The 22,359-nt window shown below is 45.1% G+C and overlaps 1 protein-coding gene across 1 annotated transcript in view; it reads left to right on the top strand.

Annotated features, from left to right (window-relative positions):
• Positions 1 to 22,359, top strand: part of ECHDC2 (enoyl-CoA hydratase domain containing 2) — a 190,342-nt gene that overhangs the window by 49,935 nt on the left and 118,048 nt on the right. The window contains exons 3-4 of the mRNA XM_069642179.1: positions 4,770 to 4,857; positions 17,606 to 17,692. Coding sequence (XP_069498280.1) covers positions 4,770 to 4,857; positions 17,606 to 17,692 — 175 coding nt within the window. The remainder of the gene's footprint in view (positions 1 to 4,769; positions 4,858 to 17,605; positions 17,693 to 22,359) is intronic.

Below are 22,359 nucleotides of genomic sequence, written 5' to 3'. Positions count from 1 at the left end.
GCCCTTGGTCCACACACTTACACAGTACACATACAAAAATGAAACCAACGCACCACTTTTAATAAATACTTTTATTACCCTGGTATCTGCGTCTTTATTTTTAGGTGTTCCCTCCGGAGACAAGCTTGTAGTCACACTATGCGGGCCCATTGAGGCCACCGGCTACACGAGCAAGACATTCCCTTGTACAAAAAAAAAACAACATGAATTAAATGTACTGAATTGAGCAGTACAGACCAGAGAAGGCTGGAGAGCCATTTGGTGTACTGGCTTAGACTGCATGGGGCTGGGTGTGTGGGTCTGCAGCTAATCACCAGTCATTTCATCAGGGCCAAGGCACAAGTGTACCTTTGTTGATTTATGTTTATTTTATAGTAGTATTCATAGAACTTCAGTCAGCGTAGGATTCTGGAATGAGGACTTATTATTTGTAATGTACATCGTAATGAGCACCCTTTTTATAGTTTTATTTATAGAGTAGGGCCAAGGATCATAGACTATGGGACAGTATAGATTTTGTGTGATCTAGAATAAAGAAAAGTGAGATTCCAAGATGGCAATTGGCATCGGGAGAACGTGAGCACAGTGAGCTCAGTCTCGTAGGCCCTCGCAAATAAGGCCAACAAAGCAAGGCTTCTGTGTTCTGCTTTGAAGAACTAGGGTAAATCCCTTTTCTCTTCTTCCAAGGTTTGTTCTTATCTTCCCTCCTTCTTATAACTTTTGCTTCCTCTGTTGACAATATCTAAGTACTCCTGGCAACGTTGAATCTTGAACTGTCCGACTGTGTGATCCTCAACAACAGGAACCCGGTTCCACTTGACACTGGCTCCGGCCTATTGACTCTTGTATTTCTGTCAACAAGTGTTCTCTGATTCTGTCTGCCCTGACAAAAGTATTGCCTATGATTTTTGCCCCCACTCTCTCTGGTTAACTCGGGTGCTAAGTGTGTTTTTGCCCCGGTAACATTACTTGCCGCGGATACGCGTATCATTAGTAAGACCGAACTGTCATTACTGTCAAAAAGTAATCGCATATGTATTCCCGGTAACGTCTTTTGTTTCACAACACCGGTCCGTTAAAACATAGGGTACTTACCTTGAGTTATACTATACCAAGTGAATTGGTTGTGTGTAGTGGATTTTACGTGTGGATTTGAATTTATAGAAGTGTTGTGTTTTGTACCAGATGGTTTAAAAATAAATGTACTTATATTTTTTACCTGAAACTTTGAGTCCGTGTTTGCTTGAGTCATAGTAATTGTGGTCCCTTTGTGTAATCTCTGCTCTCTTGAGATAAGCCTGGCTGCTCCGCTACTGCTACCACTTTAACATAGTAGTACAGGCTTGTACCAAAGGTGAACTTGTATTACCACTAGTGGTCTTAATTGTGTGTAGTGGTCCCTAAGGGAACTGCACAGGATTCTGCCTAACAGTAGCCCTGCAAGAGACTCGCATCGGAAGTAGGACAGGCACCACTTTAGGCTGAAACATCCCCAAATATTCCAGGGGAAAGTGTCGGGGGTTCTCATCGCGCTGCGGGTGGGCTTGGCTGTACGGGTCCTGGACATGTGAGTAGACAAGGGGGGTGAGATATCTGTTCCTCATAATCCACATTGCAGCGCTCACACGAGTGGCTATCTACGCCCCAAATTCAGGTCAAGATGGTTTTCGAAGGGCAACCCTTGCTGACTTGGAGGCGTTTGGAAAGGGGGAGTGGGGTGCTTTTGATGGGAGACCTCAACTTCGCATGGGTTCCGAAGAGCGATAGAAGCACCACCACCTGTTACTGTCAGTTCTCCCCTGCCCCCACAAGCTCTCACAGCTAGGATGGACCATGTGGCCCTGAGAGACACATGGACATCTCTCCGGGGGACGGAGAATGGCTTTACCTATTACTCACATGTGCATAAATCCTTCTCCCGAATCGACTAAATATGGTCCTCAGTGACATTGCTGGGCAGAATAAGGTTGAAGTTAGCAGCTTATCACTATCAGAGCATGCCTCGCTCGCTATTATCTACCTCTCACTCGGGAGGCGTGGTCTGTGGAGTTGGGTGTTTCAGGAGCTGCTGACGGCTGCGGTGCTATGCACTGAGATGGACTAAAACAATCTTTTCTTGAAGCGCCACCAAACTACAGGTGTGGAGTTAACACCTCATATCAAGTTGGATTAAGGATTGAAATGGTGTGAAGTAAACACAAAATTGGAACTATTTTTGTTTGAATGTTCTTTAACCTATTGTGCAAAATAAAAAGACAATACTGAACTGACTCACCTTTGAAGAAAAAGTTTTTTGAGTAAGGTTGGTGCATTTGATTCTCCGAACCTTTTCTTTTTCACTAATAATGACCCAATGGCACTACACTCCGACGCACCTACACTTGAGAGTCCTAAGGTGTCGCAAAGCTGCTGGCGGGATTGCCAGGGAATGGGCGATTGGGCACATATCTGGTGGGGCTGCCCTACACTGGCAGGGTATTGGAGGTCAGTGAGCGACAACATACGGAAAATCTTCAGCACCCAAGTCAGTGGAGGCATTTAAGAATGACTGTTGGGTATCTGCAACCCGGATAGCAAGCCCTGGCCGAAGCACAGGCAGAAAGCATATATACCATCTTGAGCCTGGCCGCCTTACTTGTCATTGCAAATAAATGGAGGTCTAGGGACCCCCCACATGAGCAAGACTGGATCCCCAAGGTCTGGAACTGTGTCTCCTTTTGAATGGGTAACCTACTCGCTACAAGGAGATCAATCGAAGTTCTCAATGGAGTGGGAGACAATACTGACCTCTTTGCAAGATGACTATAGGCAATCCTACTGCCCTCAGACTGCACCTCATGGGGATGAACTGAACTGCACGAATATAACTGTACCACTTCCAAAGCGTGAAACGACGGTGGAGGAGTTGGGGGGGTGTTGGAGAGTGGGTGAGTCGGTGTTTGCACTGTTTCTAATGTTTGTGGATCTGAAAAATGAAGATGGCAATAAAAACATGTTAAAAAAAGAATAAAGAAAAAGTTCACTCACAATGCCACGTTGTCCGTCTCCTGATTCTGATCTACCACAGCACATAGGGATTCCATAGAAGTGCTCCACGCTCCCAATGTCTCCCAATTCTGTGGACTAGCTCCAGAAATGGTGACTCCGAGAATGGAAATTGCACGGCAAACGACTTAAATTACAGATTGCAGTAGTAAGATTTCTGAAGATCTATTATTGCTGTCTCTAAATTGTATCGAAGGAACCGATTACTGTATTATATATTGTACTAGGATTATGTGTTACTTTTAGAAACTGGGAGCACTTTAGATGTCTTATGAGGAAAGGAAATTGAATGTGGGAAAATGTAATCCTTTTAACGTTTGGCACTGTATTTTTCTGTGAATTTTTGTACTGTGAAGTTTATGCTATATTTATTCATTTTCATGTGTTTTTACTATGTTTTAAACTTTTGTAAAAGTTACTATGTAACTATAAACAAATAAAAAATAAAAAAAGAATGGAAATTGTGGCATTCTCTTTGAATTGGAGTGATCTTCTTGTGGCTACATGATTTAATCCCCACAAATTACAAGTGACTTTGTGGTTTGTCATCGTGGGTGTTTTTCTTTTTTCCCCTTTCTTTTATTGGGGCAACTCACTTGTTCCTTTTCTCACCACTACCTCTGTTAATACACCCCCACCACGGTGAAACCTACCACTACATAATTTACCATTTTATAATGTTGGGGGTGTGGGGGACAAACCAAAACAGCAACTCCCAAAATGCACTTGCACCGCACATTAAAACAAGGTCTGAAAATCACAGTTTAGTGTCATTTGGGGCTTTATAGCCCTCGTGTGTAAGTGCTATTCATCAATGGGTATCTACTTCTGGATTGCGGCCTTACATCTTGCAAAGATTAGATCACCCGGAATGCACTAGCTTGGTAAATGAAAACAAGGACTCCTAACAAGCCGCCTGGTAATAATTCAGAATAGACAACCCTCCTAAGCGTAGACCGCCCTAAAGCACTCTGCCTGCATGCTGACATTTTTAGATTTGGACATTTTGAAAGAAGCCCAGGGAAAATAAAACACTGGCTGGCCCACCTGAACTCCAAAGTTTGGGTCCAGCCTGCATCTCTGTTGGGTCTCTCCGTAGCCCAGATTAAAGAGAAACCACCAGCCTCCACTCATCCTGGGCACACTACCCAGCAGAGGCCCAGGGAGACATCTTGCAGCTTTAAGCCCGCCTCATATAGTACCCTCCACCCCCCCTCACCTGGCATGGATGGAGCTTGGGAACTGCTGCCTGGCAGAAGCACATGTCTACACCAGAGGATTGGAGGTTTCCCAGTAATCCAGCTCCTTTACCCCTCACCTGGAAGCGTGTATGGGACTGGCCCTAAAAACATGTGTGCAGTATTTAAAGCAACAGCGGTCCCTTGTGCTGACTGAATTTGTAAATATGGTGATGAGGGGGTAATGACTGTTGACACGGACACGATATACATCTTCACTTCATGGTAATCCAATCACAGTCATAGCGAAGTCCCCTACGTCCCCCTCTTTTAAAATGACTCCGCATTGAAATGGCAACAACCAGGATAATACACAAGGACACTAATGTTAGTCTTTCACGCCATTGGTTTTGTTGCTTTTCCACAAAGTTGTAACCGAATTGTTCTGCAAATGTTTTACCTTGACTTGGAGGCATCTTGCCCACAGTGTTTGCTGAGTGTCTGCGTGGCTGCATTTGGTTTAAATCCCACGTGTTCTTCTTTTAGTTGTTTGAAGCTCTGGAAAGCCTGAGGCATGACAGCAGTGTCAGAGTGCTGATCATAAAAAGTGACATTAAAGGAGTCTTCTGTTCAGGTATGTAAAGTGTATATGTAGCTTATGACAACAACAAAAAAATTGAAATATGTTCTACTTAATTTTGTGTTAAGTATTAAGGTAAACGCAGATAAAATAAACTATCAAATCTGTAGCGAAGAAAACTGTTTTGTTACTGGCATGATGAGTAGATGTTGCACTTTGCGATTTGGGCAGGCAAGGATGTAAAAGTTGCAATCTAATTTACCAACTTCTGAATGGCTATAAAGTTGCGATTGTCCCGTAGAAGCACTAAGGTGTTGTACCGGCCGGTGCAGTGCACTGCCTTATATGCAACCTTTGCAGCTTCATCTTCAAGTATATTTCTCCCATTCATCAACTCTGGCTAAAATTCAGCGGTGATGCTTTAGTTGGAGGTAAAACAAACTAAGTCCCGTCCTTGACCATCCCAGCCAACTAGCCACACACAAATGCTACTCACTAGTACTGACTTTGCTACTCGTGGGAGTTCTTCCATTCACATACTTACGAACTGGGGGGATGGAAACTGTACTCCTATCAGACCAAAAAACTCTGGTTCTGGTGCACTAAACTCCCATTCCCTTCCCCAAGACACAGGTTGTCTTTTTAGTACTTGTTAATGTTTAACTCCTGCTAATTCTAGTTTAGCAAGTAATAGGCATATTATAATGTATTTAATTAGTTGCAAACAATCCTTTTTCATCAATCAATCAATAAATAAATAAATAAAGGCGATTCCTGAAATGTCATCTTAGGTAGCTATTAACTCTTCTAGGTTCCTTTGGGTCATGGCTGTCTTTGATTCCCCTGTAAAGTCTCTGAAATGTTAATTGTAAATGCTGGACTTGCTATCATTTTGCAAACTGGCTGATGGAGAAGGCATCCAAAAAGAACTGGTGCTGAGAATTTGGTTTTCTCTGAATACTTGCTTGATTACACGGATCAGTCCTGCACTGGTTCATGTACCTCAGAGACCAACCCGTCCAGATGGACCCCAACTGATCCCACTGCTGCCCAGTAACCTGTAGAGTTCCACAAGGCTCCATCCTTTCTCCTGTCATCTTCAACATATACATGGAACCTCCGGGGAACTTCTCAGCAATGCTGACATCAAGACACACCATAATGCAGATCACTTGCAGCTTTACATAAAGATCAATTGCTTCAACAACATGCATTGATCAAATCATGTCAGTCCCTCATCCGAGCCTGGATGTCAAGCGCCTACCTGAAGCTCAAACCAATAAAGACCACATTCTTTCTCCTAGGAAACCTGATCAAGAATGCCCAAGCCCAGAATTGGCAGTCTGACCTGAAGATTGACCGATTCCCACCTCAAATCTCACTCGGTGCAAATACTCCTGGCTTTACCATCAACTGTGACCTCTCATTCACAATACACATCGCCGGGAACATCCAAGCAGCCTGGTGCCAGCTTGTGCTCCTCCGGATAGTCTAGCCTTTTATCCCTGGCTCCAGTTTCAGAACAGTTGTCCAAGATTGAGTTATCCTCCATTGGTCGATGGCAACGCCCTACTCTCAGAAGTCCCAGGTCTCACGGTGGCCCCTCTGAATGCCGTCGCGCATACTGCAGCATGTCTCACCACAGAGAACTTTTTATCACATCACCTCCATCCCTAGGGAGCTGCACCGACTGCACCGTCAAGCAATCCTCATGTTCAAGACAGCCACTCCATCTGGCTGAGAAATGCACAATCTCTTGAAGCACCAACATCACAAGGCTTGGGTTTGGGAAAGATTGTCTTTTTGCAACTTTCACTCCAGAGTTTCCTTTGAAACCCCATTCTTTTTTCTTTTTCTTTTTTAACCTGTCATGACCTTTTGAATGATGTGAGGTCTACAGCTTCACTTCTCATGCCTTTTGCTAATTTATTATGGGGAAACTGTTCAGTCCTTCAGACTATCGGTACTGAGAAACTTTGTTTCTCTTTTGAATTTGTGTATTTTTACAATTGAACATACCTGCAGTACAATGGGGGATATTTTTGGATCACCCTAGCGTATACACATATGATTTTCAGTTACTTTTATATGTGCCTAAAAACAAGCAGGTGGCAGCAGTTACGTTTTTACTGTTTTTGCATTATTCTTGGTGTGCTTATTTACATTCCCAGCGTGTGGCTACGAAGCTTGGCTAGTGCCCTAAAATGGCTGTGCCATGAGATTTCCACTTGCTTCTTTTGGGCATATTATAGTCTTGCCTTCTTCCTGCTTTCTCATGTCAGGAAAGTCCTTAAGGTCATGCACTTGCACTGGTCACTGTTCCACATTGAAGCCCGAATCTTTGATGGTCGTCAGCTTGTTCCACAAGTTGCATTTGCCCCCTGATTTCCAGCTTCCTATCTTAAAGGGAACTTGTTCCAGAGCAGCTTCTGTGACCGCGACTGGAAGGGGCACCTGTCGTCTGTAAACGGTGACCGTCGCTGGAACACGCCTTCGTCCATGTCGTGAAGTATCCTGAAGAGGTCTGCTTTATTGGAATCTGCATTTTTTTTCAACGACCATGATTGCATCTGGTAGTTGCACCCGACAGGAAGACTCCTGTTACCTGCAACCCCTGGGCACTTCTCACTCTGGAACAAAGGATGCTGCCCCAGCATTCCCCACCCCCTTAAACCTCCCCCCTACAGTCAACCCTTCGTGATCCCTGGGAAAACTAGTGTCTGGGTGGAGGGGATGTGTAAGTCAGCATACCCGTGCCTGTCTCCCCCTGTCCTCCATACGATAACATTAGGAACAATCTGTTTTTGTCCGATCTCACTTCTACCCGCCTTTTGGTCGTCAATCCTAAATCTGGTATTCTGCCCCTGGGTTAGCTTTGGTCTATAAGAAAGGACGTAACTTGCCTATCTTCTGATAGTTATTGAAATAGTTTGAAACTAAACGCCACCACAAGCCCATTGCATCCTTTAAGAAAACACATTCCTGTGAGAAACCTTTTGTTGGAAGCTGTGTCTTTTTGGCACTAGGCCCCATATATCAGGGCTGGACATCTCAAAGTGCTATTGTACTTGTGACTGGTTCCCATCATTTTACTGCATTTGCAATACATCTGCTTTTTTTCTGGTGAATTTATTTATTGAATATTTATAAGATGCCTATTCAGCAAAATGGGTTTCCAGACACGACAAGACAGGAAAAGAGTGGGGATGGAACAGGGGAAATAAATAACAGTAACGGTCCTACTCGTCCTTGACATTCGGATCATGCAAGTGCAGTATGAGAAGTGCAAGAAAAATGGGGCAGGGAAGGAGGGGGCGTAGAGGGGGGAGTGCATAAGTACAGGGGGGGCAGGGTCTAGGCAAGTGCTGAAGGGAAACCCGGAGGCATAAGTGCTGGGGGCAGTTCGGGGGTGGGGGCCACCGGCTAACTTCGAGGGTGGACGAGACTCAAGTAGGAAGTCCAACCAGTCCGTATGGGCGAAGGACCGTGCTGCAGGGGGGAGTGCTGGAATAGACGGGACAAGGAAGTCCTGGTAACCTGCAAGACTCATGAGGGACCAGGCCGCCAGTCACAGCGACCGATGAGGACAGTAGCAAAGGAGGGAGAGAGGGAAAGAAGTAGACAAAAGCATGGTCTTGAGACGTTTCCAGAATTTAAGGAGGTCCAGCTCAAATCTGAGAGGGGCAAGGAGGCTGTTCCAGAGGGAAGCACCTGCCAAAAGAGGGAGATCTACCCCCTGCTCTCTGCTAAGAGAAACATTTGAAAGCAAGGAGTTGGAACTAAAGGACTGAAGGGCTCTAGCAGGGAGGTTTTTAGGGAGAGGGAATTGGACATAGGGGGGTCCCATGCCCCAGAAAGACTTGTGGACGATGCAGAGGGTCTTGAATTTGATCCTCACAGCCACTGGGAGCCAGTGGAGAGATTTTAGCGCTGGAGAGATGTGGCCCCTGGACTTGAGGCCAAGGATAAGTCTTGCAGTTCTATTCTGGATTAGTTGAAGAGGGTGAAGGGAGGAGAGGGGCAGATCAAGGAAGAGGCTGTTACAGTCATCCAGCCTAGAGAGGACCAGAGCTCTAGAGACTAAGGGGAGAATGCTGAGGTGAATCTGAAAGTGGGCCTTCTTGGCAAGGTACAAGATGTGAGGGGAAAAGAAGAGTGGAGTCGAAGATGATGCCAAGGCTTTTGGCCTCACAAGATGGGGAGGGTAGAGGACCCATCGAGGGCAGCCAGAGAGTGGAGAAGAAACAGGGCGCAGGTGTCCCAATGAGAAGGATCTTGGTCTTACTGGCATTAAGACAGAGATTGTTAGCCGTGCACCATGCCTGAATAGCAGTCAGACAATCGGTAATGAGAGAGTGGGAAACAGAGGTAGAGGAGGGAAGCTTGAAGGAAATCTGTGTCATCAGCATAGCACTGGAAGTGAGGTGAGGAGGAGGAGATCGGGTGTGCAAAAGGGGCAAGGTAGATGTTGAAGAACCATGGCAATAGGATTGAGCACTGAGGAACGCTGCAGGTAGAGTGAGGTGGTGGAGAAGAAAGGGCCCAGTTGCACCTGGGAGGGCCAGTTAGAAAGGAAGTAGGTCAGCCACCCCAGAGCCAGGTCCATGAGTCCAAGGGTATCACGGAGCCGTATTAGGAGGATGGAGTAGTTGACTGTGTCCAAGAGATCAAGGAGAATGAGAACAGACAGAGATTTGGAGTCTACGTTGGAGAGCAGCTCTTCACAGGTGTTCAGGAGAGCAGTTTCCATGCCCCTGGATGCCCTGAAGCCGGACTGGTGGTCATGGAGACAGCAAACCAGTTTGGTGTGGTGGGCTAAGTAGCCATTCAGTAGGATGTGTTTCCAGGAGCTCCTGCCAATCCTGCATGATCCTGTGCTGAAACGGAGGCTAGAGTGCCTTTGAGCGCACACATATGTTACCAGCCACATAACATGGTTGTGCACATATCTGTTCAAAATGAGGGCTGGAGAAGTAAGAATATCAGAAAGTGGTCCGTTGGATGTCTGGGATCCGGGAAGAGGCAAGATGGTGAACGCTGCGAGAGAAAGAGCTAAGCAGTGACTGTGTACTGCAGCACGGTGAGACTGCTGCGAGTCACTGGTGGCTGGAAGCGTCTTGCCCGGAATCAGCAAGTGGGTCTGTGGAAGATCGGACCTGGCCCGGCCGGTGTTAAGAACTCTATGAAGACAACAGGACACATACCGCTTTGGAGAAGACAGCGGCGACAGTACCAGAGAACACAGTGAGGGACGTGCAGTGGCGGCTCCACTCTGGCGGATAGCACCAGAGAGCTGTGGTGTTCATTAGGACAGCGGGACGTCTGCAATATATGCAGTACGCTGGATGAGACCGAAGCTGCACTGTCGGTGCAGCGGATGCGCCGAAGGAACACACATATGTGAAGGTAGTGCGAGCAGTATCCATGCGAATACCAGTGCCAGCCCACACAGACGTGGACGCTGAACATAGGGGGTACAGTAAAATAAGCGGTGTGGGTGGCCTATGCTGACTGTTAAGTGCAGACGTCAGGACGAATGTGTATAGCACGTACTTATGCAACAACCGAACAATAAAGACAACCCTCATCAACGCAGACCCCGAACATCGGGTATGCAGAGGAAGGTGGCGGAGAAAGATACCAGGGAAGGTTTCAGAAGGCATATTGAGAGACAACTAGGCACGGCTCCTAATACCGTAATACATGGAAAATAAAGCCACATAATACTACATCAGAGTGGGTATTTCCCCGAAATGAAGAAGATGCAAACCCAGAAACTGCAGTTCTGAACTGGAAGGCAGACCAAGTGAGCACATGGCCAGTGTCCTGCTACTGTTAAGCCCTCAGTAGCGCTAACACAAGGAAATCTTGAGAAGATACGAGGGGGGGGGCTACCTCCAGAAAGGGGAATGGAACCGGCATGACACCAAAGCAACAAGCCGGGTGCCGAAACGCACACTGTGCAGCACGCAGGGAAAAAGCCTCACCCAGGCTCAATGGAGGCTAATCTATTTATTTATTTATTAATTAGATATACATCTAGCCAATAGGCTTTGTATAACACATAAACAACATATAATACACAAAATCTAGAAACATATTACATTTCCAATATATCCTATACAATACATTTTAAAATTGCCACAATCTTCAAATAAAAAACAATAAAATATATCAGATTAATATCATTTCCTCTCATAAAAATCATCCATTGGTCAGATATATTAGTCATCACAAGGCCATTATTATAAGATTTAAAACATGTAGTTCGTAGTTCATTTAAGCTTTCACAACACATAATAAGATGGTGAAGGGACTCAACAACATTTACACCACATAGACGACAATACTTTGACGTATGTGGGGACCCCATTTTGACACAATTAGTCTCTAGTGCACCAGTCGAGTTAAATTTCATCATAAGGTAAGTGCGAAACATACCTATATTGGGATAGGCAATGTATTGAGGAGACGAAACTCTACTCAGGTATTCATCTAAAAACCAGCCACTGTGCCTTTTAGATGCTAAATTTACCATATTAAGTTCATGGCAGAAGTCATGGACTTTTTTCTTAAAGGGATAGTCCAGTAAAAAAAATGTATTTTAAAAATAGATAGGCAACATTAAAAAAATACTAGCACTTTTTAAAAAAAAACTTCCTATATAAAATTTTGAGCTATTCAAGCTCAAAATTCGCAAAAGCAAGCACATGGGCGCATCCATTTTGTGAAATGGATGCCCGCCTGTGCTGGCTTTTGCTTTTGCGGCACTAATGAAGGAAAAGCCAGCCAGCTGTAGTAAACAAAAGTTACCGCTGGGTGGCTTTTCCTTCATTGGTGCTGTACGCGGAGGACGGGGACCGGAGACCAGAGCAGGAAAGCTGCAGCTGAATCTCGGTTATTTATTTTTTTTTTAAAATAAGCACTAGCTGCGTTTTTTTTTTCTAAGTTTTCCGGGCTGGTGGAGCCCGGAAAACTTAGAACTAAAACCGCAGCTTTAAAAACGTTGTATTTATGTTTGCGGTCGCTTATGAAGCGACTGCAAACATAAATACAACGTTGTGTTTGAAAACGCTGCGGTTTTTCTTTCCAAGTTTCTCAGGCTCCTCCGGCTCGGAGGAGCCTGAGAAACTCGGAAAGAAAAACTGCAGCGTTTTCAAACACAACCGCGTTGTGTTTCTGCCTGCTGTGGCTATCACTTTGGGTCTCCGGTGCTCACCCAGGGGAGCACCAGAGACCCAAAGTGAAAGCCAAGGCAGGCAGAAACACAACGCGGTTGTGTTTACATGCCGCTGTGTTTCTGCCTACAGCTGATTTCCCATTTGGGGCTCCCCACGCGGGGCCCGAGAGCCCCAAATGGGAAATGCTAAATGCTGCAGTGTTTCTGCGGAAATGCTAAATGCTGCAGTGTTTCTGCCTAAATCTGCCTTCCCATTTGGGGCTCTCGGGCCCGAGAGCCCCAAATGGGAAAGCAGATTTAGGCAGAAACACAACCGCGTTGTGTTTCTGCCTGCCTTGGCTTTCACTTTGGGCCTCCGGTGCTGGAGCACCGGAGACCCAAAGTGATAGCCACAGCAGGCAGAAACACAACGCGGTTGTGTTTGAAAACGCTGCGGTTTTTCTTTCCGAGTTTCTGAGGCTCCTCCGAGCCGGAGGAGCCTGAGAAACTTGGAAAGAAAAACCGCAGCGTTTTCAAACACAACGTTGTATTTATGTTTGCGGTCGCTTCAAAAGCGACCGCAAACATAAATGCAACGTTTTTAAAGCTGCGGTTTTATTTCTAAGTATTCCGGGCTCCTCCAGCCCAGAAAACTTAGAAAATAAAACGCAGCTAGTGCTTTTATTTTTTTTAAAATAAATAGCACTTACCGAGATTCAGCTGCAGCTTTCCTGCTCTGGTCTCCGGTCCCCGTCCTCCGCGTACAGCACCAATGAAGGAAAAGCCACCCAGCGGTAGCTTTTGTTTACTACAGCTGGCTGGCTTTTCCTTCATTAGTGCCGCAAAAGCAAAAGCCAGCACAGGCGGGCATCCATTTCACAAAATGGATACGCCCATGTGCTTGCTTTTGCGAATTTTGAGCTTGAATAGCTCAAAATTTTACATAGGAAGTTTAAAAAAAAAAAGTGCTAGTATTATTTTTTTAATGTTGCCTATCTATTTTTAAAATACATTTTTTTACTGGACTATCCCTTTAAGTCTCATTTTAGAGGCTAGTAGAGACATCGTTACTGGGACAAACCCATTAGACCATGTGCGATGGAGCCTTTGGATAGTACCAATAGTGCCAATCAGCACATTAACTTCAAGACTAAGGTAGGCTTTAACATATGGGACAAAAATTGTATCGGTGGAAAGTGTCACAATTTTCTCACACGACAAAACGCATTGACAAATATATGCATACAAATAACTTCTGATGTTAAATTCCAAGTATAAATATTCAACACTCGCATTGCTGGGTAGACGCAAAAGTTTTCTTAAAAGTTTGGATTCAAAAACCACGCCACGTTTGACAAACTTATGACCCCATATTTCAACAGCATAGAGGAGCATTGATCGGATTCTCCACACAATGAGTACAGGCAGTTGAAACGTGATGAGGATAACGTAGGTGGTTTAGGCTGGGTTACGGGGCGGGGGGGTTTTGGGGGAAGAGGGAACAAGCAGACCCATTTGGATACAGATTGCCATGTGAAAGGTTATGTAAGTTTGTATGTTACGTTGAGAAAATTAATAAAATTGTTTAAAAAAAAAAGTTTGGTGTGGTGGATCAATTAGGAGGAGACCAACGTCTCCAAGAGTTTGCCCAAGAAGAGGCAGTGGAGATGGGGCAGGAAGGAGCAGCAGACAGATTTTTCAGGAGAGGGTGCACAAGGGAGTGCTTGAGGGGTAGAGGGAGAGCGCCAGTGGCAAAAGAGTGGTTACAGAAATCAGCTAAGACAGGAGCGAGAGAGGAAGTATTGTCCTTGATAGTTCTGGAGGAGCAGGGGAGCAGCTGTTTGGAGGAGACTTTCATAGAGCGGACAACTTTAGAGACCTCGTCCGGTGTGATGAGCAAGGACAAGGAGTGGGTGGGGGACCGAGAGAGGGGGGCCAAGACAGGCTTAGGAGCAGGAGGGCTAGTAAGGAGGGGGGGGGAAGAGGTGAGTGAGGACAGGATGACCTGTGTTTTAGTGAAGTGGGAGGCCAGTGCAGTGCAGAGGCCCTGGGATGGAAGGGGAGAGGTGGGGACTGCAGTAGGATTAGCGAGTTCCTTGCAGATTTTGAACAAATAAGTTGTATTGTTTGTGGCTCCAGAGATGCAGGCTTGGATATAGGTCCTCTTCTTGGAGCGGATGGCGAAACGGTATTGCCTTTGGAGTAGGCGACAGGCCATATTGTCAGTGAATGTGCCCAAGTCTGCCACTTCTGTCCAGCAACTCTGCACTTTTGTTTCAGTGAGGCTAAGTCGGAGTTATACCAGCTGTTGCACTTGGAGGCAGGCTTTAAGCTAATCCTCATGATGGGGGCAAGAGTGTCAAGGGTGTTGGCGATGAGGAGGTCAAAGTTAGCGAGAGCCAAGTCAATGGAAGAGAGTCAGTAGCAGGAGTAGGATGAGGGATGAAATTGACGGCAAAAGCAGCAACTGACACACGCTTCATGGGCCGAATGATGGCAAAGGAGACTGGCAGTGGGGGCAGCGGCACAGCCAGGGAGCCCAAGGGCCCCAAGTCGGAGGATAGCAAAGCATGGTCAGCCCAGGAGAGAGGATTGCCAAAGAGGTTGGAGATGGGGATGTCTGCTGAAATCAGCACATCCAAGGTGTGCCTGGCAAAGTGGGTCAGACCTAAGGGAAGAATGGTGCGAGAGAGTCGCAGAGGTCACAGAAGAGTACAGTCACCTCTTTGGGAGAGTCAAGATAGATGTTAAAGTCTCTTAGGAGGAGAAGCTTGGTAGTAGAGTTCAGGAGAGAGGAGGTGAGGTCTGCTCATTCAGAGAGGAAGAGGTTGATTGTGCCTGTAGATGGTGGCAGGAGTAAGTGAGAGGGTAGGAGAGACACCAAGCCTGCAGGCGCAGCATTTAAAATAAGAGTAGGATTGAGTGGGTATGATAGTAGCAGGGACCCATTCAGGGAAGATCAGGGTCACTCCACCTCCAGACTGGTTGAGTCTGGGCTTGGAGAGGATTTTGTAGCCCTCATGAAGAAGAGTGTCAAGAGCAGTGACAGAGTTGGCATTGTACCACGTTTTCGTAAGGGCGAGGATGTCAGTCTCAAGAAGGAGACCAACATCAGAGGAGTGTTTAACAGCAGAGCGAGCATTCAGAGTAGCTAAGTGAAGCTGTTTGCCACCTTTTGAAAGTTTTCCAAGGAGGGGTGCAGGGGTGGTGGAGGCGTCGGAGGGAGGGAGACGGGAGGGATAGCAGGAGAAGGGAGGAAGTTAATAAGAGACAGGAGACTCTGATCTTGCAGGAGGAGGATGGGTTGAGAACCCTGCGTCATAACGGTGCAATTATGATGGGCATTAATTAATGATACACCTAGAGGATTCGAAGTGTGCCAAGAGTACTTCTCATCTGGTTCCATCATTACTGGGTGAAGAGGATAAAGGGGGGGGGGTAGCTACTATATGGTCAGGAGAGGATGCCTGACCTGATGATTAGAAAGTGAACCTACCAGTGATTCTATATATTTGTATAGAGTATTGTGTGAAAATACAAGGGATGTACCGAACTTCGGCTTCGAGTAAGTACTCGGCCGAATTCCAGCTGAAAAAAAGCTATTCGGTTTCTTGCTATTCGGCTCTTGCTGAATACTTAGACATTCTCATTTCAATACAATGCAACATGAACTCAGAAAGGCAAATATAGACTTCAGTTTGCAAAACTGAATAGAATTAGGCCAGACAAATTACTATTACACAGCTGGAAAATATCTTATATTGTAATCTGTATATTAGGGGATGTTTTGTTACAGAGACAAAAAAGGTGCTCATCTTTTATACTTAGCCTACAACAATACAGGAACATATTTTCTTTTGGCAAATGTTTATATGCAATGTGCACTTTTTTGTCAGTTGGAAAAAACAAACAAGAAATGTGCATAGATACTTTTAGTTCCTGTCATGTCACTTCCTATTGCGTACATTATGGTCTACCCTTATCTTTTTTTTATGGACTTGAGTCCTGTGTTTAACATTATCTGATATTTTATCATGACATTTTAAGTTGCATATGTTTGTGTATTGGTGAGAAAAAGTGGCTAGGATAAGTGAAAAGTGAGCAGCATTTGTTTGGGTGGGGTGAATAGTTGTGAGATGGAGTTCACACATTTCAGATTTCCTCTCTACTTGTGTCCTGCATGAGCCGACATGAACCATTTTATACATTTCTATGTGAGCTGCACAGAAGTTTCGAAACTCAACTGCATTGACTCTGCAATTGGATAGAGAATGCAATGCATCTGATTCACAAAGGCAGTCCTTTTGCATTTGTGATGCCTCCTACTTTAACTGGCACTGAATATGCAATAATCTTCTGTATATCTGGTCCCTTCATTTTGGTTAAATCTGCTTTATTTCTGGCTTTTATACTTTAAATAAAGATGCTACATTAATTACAATGAAGAGAAATAAAAGTATAGAATGTATTTAAAATGTTACTTGTTTTTTTAATAAGTGTGTTTTTTGAAGTTTCAAACATGATTTATTAAATAAAGCAGCTATTTGGCTTCATATTCGGCTTCGGCCGAATTCTAAATATGCTGTTCGGCACAGCCCTAGAAAATACTACCTGCTAGTTTCATTTTTCAGTGTGTCCTAAAGGCCTTAATAAATACCTGTATTTTTAAAACTGACTGTCTAAGGTGATTTATTGTGTATCATTCTTTGTGGACTCATTGAAGGCCCCTGATCACGCTCACACTCTGCTCAGACTAAGCCCTGACCGCTCTTCATCCTACCTTGACTCGGCCCCAATTCTCCACCTCTCTAGCTTCCCCTACACTACTCCGCCCCCTATCCATTCCAGCTCCTCTGCTAGTTTTCACCTTTACGTGTAACCCCCAGGGTGCAACTCCTATATACAGGGTTCCATTACTTCCCAGTTAGGTTCACGCTTTATAAATCCCATACATACATACACTTACATGATTCACCAATGAAATACATACCTTCTGTTCTTCAGAGATTGACTTGATACAAAGTTGGTACATGTTTCCAATTTGGGACAAAACCTCTTTGATCCATTTCACAATACAAGGGCAAAACAGATGCTAAGTGCACTTGATTGTAGCACTGGTGCAGACGTTCTGGTCCGAGGTGATTTTTATTTGGGAGCAAACTGGAACCTTTTCTGGGGCAGCGATTAGCTTCTCAGTTGTAGAAGCTGCGCTCCCACGTTTCCAGGTTCTACCAGAGGGCTTTGGGATGAGGCCAAATGGATGTATGTTCGTTGCCCTGAGCTGCTTTCCTGCTGCAACTCTTGTAACCAGAAGGCAAGCACCTGTACTTTGTCACAGAGCTATCCTGCATGCTTGGTTGCAGCAAAGCATGCAGGATTGTACTCCTTCCCTCGAGAGTTGGATGCCCTTAAACTTGCCTTGTCCCTCTCTGCCCAATTGGAATCTGCATATCCATCATAAAAACGGGACACCCCCCTATCTTGGTGAAAATGTAGACTGAGATTGTGAAGCCATCTGTATATGTTCTTTCTTCCTGTGCGGTGGTGCGCCAGTGCCTGGAAGATGTGGTGCCCCAGTGCCTGTAGGATGTGACCATCCATACTCCTTTTTTTTATTATTATTTCTGTTTGCTCCTTCTTTAGGTGCTGACCTAAAAGAACGTGCCCAAATGAGCAATGAGGAAGTTGGTCATTTTGTTCAACGACTGAGAAGCTTAATGAGTGGGATCGGTAAGTTATGTCATACGAAATGTGCGAGATGTGATTGCTTTTTATTGCATCACTTCCTTCCTGGATACCCCAGTTGACTGTACCCTTAAACTTGCCTTGTGAATATGACCACATCAGATTTCTCAATGGGTGTGCCCGTCATTCCATGATCATTGCTTTCTGAGCAAAGGCACCTAAAAAGCTGTCCTTGCTCCTGTACAGGCACCGTTTTCCTCTGTAGTGGATTGCAGATGCGCCATCTTTACCAGCTAATGCACAATTTAAGAGAGCATCATTAAACCTCAAGCAGGGATTTTTAATTTAATTTATAAAAAAAAGAAAAGTTCTTTTTGGAATAAAGTCCTTTAATGCTGCTATGGAATTTTCTGAATCTCATCCTAAAATGGGTCACCTAGACACAGTACCCTTTAGATTAGGGGTGCGCAACTCTGCCTCCCTGGGCCTTCGGCCCTATCATTAATTCAGGATTACAACTGACTGTGTAAATTATTTCAACTTCTGCTTCATGGTATGCAGATTGTTACCATGAATATTCATAATGTATATTCTGAAAAACTGATGATGTGTTAGTGCTCGAGGGCCAGAATCGCGCAGCCCTGTTTTTGATAGTCTCTGCAGTACATCTTGTGCCGCTGTAACCTATTTGTTCAAATCTGGTCATGATGTTCACGCTAAATGGATCTTGGTCTCCAGTTTGCAAGAGGATGGCTTGAAGGGACTCTGAACTATTGGTGGCCCGACGGGAATCTCTTACAAATTCAGTAGGACAGACTGTCTGTTTGGTGCACATGTGAGGGGAACATTAGAATATCTGTCTTGTGATCATCCCTTTGCATCCTTGTCCCCCCACCTAAATATATGTATTTAATATGGAGATAATCCATTTGCCTTTGTCCTGGGGAAGGTAAAAGATGAAGGGAATACCCTACCCATACTGAAGTTAGTTTTCCGTAAATGTTCAGTTAAGACGTTACCGGTGACCCTTTTAGATAGGTGGCACTTCCCCTTCCCCACTTTCTAAGGTCGGATCCCCCTAACTTGTGCAAACATAATTCTTGTGCGTGGAAGTAAGCTGTGATGCACACTTTTGGGATCCAAAGGATATTCCATCTTCCTTTTGCATTCTAGTTGCTTGTATTCAAACATTACCCAAATACTACCAGGCGGAACACTTCTTTGATGACCTTTCAACATGTGACGTTGTTAACATAAAGGAAAACCTCCAAACCGCTGAGGCAAAATAAGAGGTGATGTTGTTCAGCCTTCTCAACACAATCCCTTGATCTGGCTGTAAATGTACTCCCACCCCCAATCTTCCTCTAACCTCATGTATTCCCATATGCAGCCAACTACTTAACAATGTTCTTTTAATTCAGCTGCCTCCCTCAAGGGCTTGACGCTTCTCTGTCCAGTGTCGCCACAGAGTACAGCTCCGTGCAAGGTAGATGCACTGATTACCAATATATACGTCAAAGTACAGGTTTTTGTAGTGTGGGAGTCTATGTTGCTCCTTCTATCATTAGTCATTGTATCTTTGCTGCCTGCTCATGCCACTTCTACTGGCGACTGAGGTAACATTATTTCCATAGCGAGACTCATGGCCGCCGAAGCATTCAACAGTGAAGCATTGGGGTCCCCTCCTCCCTTTGCCCCGCTGCGGAGATCGTAGATCGATTTCTTCTGAACGTTTACACTCTCAACCATCATTAGATAAAGACAGCGGGGCACTAAGGACTGACCATCTTGAACATGACGTAAAACGCGGAGAGCCCTTTTTAAGTTCATGTTCCTCTTAAGTGCATTATCACAGCTGAAAAGTCTGCCCTGGTTAATGCATCCACAAAAAGTGTAAAAATCCAACAGCTAGCACCAGCATGTTCTGAGGAAGCCTGTAAAGTAGCAGAAAGACTACTGATAAAAAAGTAAAGAGGACATAGGTTGCCCCCACAGCACTCCATATAAGATGACTTGTGCTGCAAAGGTAAAAACACACAACATTAAAACGAGATGACTGCTCCTGTACTGGTAGCCCAATGGGCTAACCAGTGAGCCCAACACAACATTGCAAATGTGATCCTGTTGCCCCTTGCAGCACACCAAATAAGTTGTGGTTGCTGGCATAGGAAAAGCATGCAAGCCAAAACAAAAGAGGAACAGTGGATCCTTTAAAGGGAGTAACCAATGCAGGAGGTGAGTCAATCAAAAAGTCCTAGCAAGTCCAGCAGTATTACAAGAGGGTAAGATTTACAAAAAAGAAAAACTCCCTAAAGAGTATGTTTTCTATGATGCCAGCACTTTTCAGTGACCTTAAAAACATTCAAGTGTCCTACAACACACATTTTTTGTAATTTCATGATGATTTGAATGTTCATTGCATGTTATCTAGAATAGATATTCACAGTTTTGCATAGATATGGATGTCTTTGTCCTCCATTATAGATATCAACGCTTGCGAGGGAATAGCAGGCAGGTTATTTTTCTTTTCTGTAGGCAAGTGATCTGATCTTATTTGTAAAACATATTGTGGGCTCCCCGGGAAACAGTTTTGATTTACTATTTTCAATTAAACTGAAAATTCACATCAAAATAGCTGTTTCTTGGCTCATAATTTTGTGGTGGGACTGTTGTGGTAGGGTGTGCTAGATCAGGGGGTGACTTTCTGCATGAATACTCAAATTCAATAAAATAACTTACATGGCTGTGCGTACCTGTGGAACCCAGTGGGATATTGCTCCTGCCTTGTTAGTGTCACAGACTGGGTCCCAGGTTAAGTAATGACCTACACAATGGGTCAGCCAGAGAAGCACAATGTTACTCTACTGGCCACCATTTGGGAAAAAGGATAGGAAAGGTTGTCCGGAAATCTCTGTAGCAGTAAAGGCAAGAGAAACAAATATCAGTACCAAAACTCTCCAAGCCCCTTCCCCAAGAAAGGATCATACCTGTATGTCCAGATGTGTGAAGCATTGAGGCAGGGAGAATACATAGACGTAATCCTGGTCACAATGCAATGTCAGAAGTCCAGTAAATCACCAATTAACCAATCCAAAAGGGAAAATCCAGAAGAGCAAGATTCAAATCCAGAGTCCAGAACCCCAAGAAATCCAAAAGAATGATGCAGGAAATATCACTTGCAGTTAACAGCTGAGCAGCAACGGAGCCGGAGAGATGCTGAGTTTTCTGTTTGTCTGGCATCTGGGCACATGTGACATACATATGTGGTGGGTTGTGAAATGAGATGATCTGCGTGCACAGCACCAGGTAATGTGGTCCCTTCATGCGCGCCCCGTCCGGGTGTCGATACACATGGAGTGCGACAGGTAGGTATGAAGTGTGGTGGAAGGAGGGATTGCATCTATATGTCCTTGCAAGTCAGATTGCAATCATGCAGGACTAGTCACAGGCCTGGTTCCTCCATCTGCAGATGCAATAGGCTGGTAGCCAAGAGGGCAATAAACTGCTAGCAACCGACTATAAGAGTTTAGTTGCAGTAGCCATAAAAAATATTAGATAGTAAGGTGGTAGGCACCAGTCCTGTGTACATTGTGATTTGAATCTTAAGCCATAGGTAGCTGGGTGTAATTATAGTGAAAGAGGAGATGACTAAGGTTTGGGTGAGGGCAGATTGGAAAAGGGCAAGGGGAGGGCGGCCCTAGGATCAATATGTTGTTCCCTTTGCTCTGAGGCCCTACATTGAGAATATCGGTCAATCTGAGGGAATGTTGGGGAACTGAGTGTTTAGTAAGCCTTGTGGTTGGGATGGCTGATGGTGGGGCAGATGCCTTGGAATATGGCTGCTGCATGGGACTGATGGGCAGGGAATGTTTCTTTGGGTGTGTGGCTGTGAACTGGATGGAGCAATCTTATGCTGCTTCTGCTGGTGGTGGTCTTGATGAGCTGAGCAGAGTGGTCTGCTTGGTGAATGGCTGTTTTCTGATGAGGCCTGCAGCAATAAGGTTTGAAGGTCCAATGATGAGGCAGCCTGCTTTGAAGATGGCCACCGCCTGGGACATCGGCAGGAATGAGAGGGGCCTTGTTGGTGTGTGGCTCTGCTCCAGGTGTTGTGATGGTGATATGCTGCTAGTTTGGTGGAAGGCTGCAACTCCTCCTTCAGGCTGAAGCTTTCAGAACCCAACTCGGAAAAGAAACAAACCCCCAAACACTTCAGTAGCTGCACACATTCAGGTATAATAACTCTGGGTCCCCAATAAATAAAAGGGAGATTTTCAGAAGTGGCGTATGCGTATTTGGGTCTTTGGTGCAGCTTGACAAACAGACATAGACACAGAGACGCAGAGAGGTCCACCTCATGACTTTGTGATGCTAACCCTACAGGAGCGGTGGCTGTGAGCAGAAGCTAAGGCAGGAGCAGTCTGAAGCCGGTGCTGGTGTGATTTCCTGAAATCACCTGCAGAGCTGTTTGAGATCTCAGCAGAGCCTGAGGGGTGGACCGATCGTGTTCATGACGAGCCTCGCTATAGACCTCACCTGCTGATAAGGTGGTAAGGTTAAGGTAGCATAGTATAGCGCTCTTCCGATTGGCACTGTGTGAATGTGCAGCCCGGCATTTTAATTCCCCATGCAGTTTGTCTTGCCTGGCTTCGCCTTGCTAAAAGTGTACAGTCACTTTTGGGTCTCGCTGTGTGAGGGACTTTTGAGCTGTGCAC

The sequence above is a fragment of the Ambystoma mexicanum genome, chromosome 1q (assembly GCF_040938575.1).
Source record: "Ambystoma mexicanum isolate Mex_15411 chromosome 1q, UKY_AmexF1_1, whole genome shotgun sequence".
Classification (NCBI taxonomy): Eukaryota; Metazoa; Chordata; class Amphibia; order Caudata; family Ambystomatidae; genus Ambystoma; species Ambystoma mexicanum.
The sequence above is the reverse complement of the archived record's forward strand: the minus strand, read 5'-3'. Positions and strand labels throughout refer to the sequence as shown.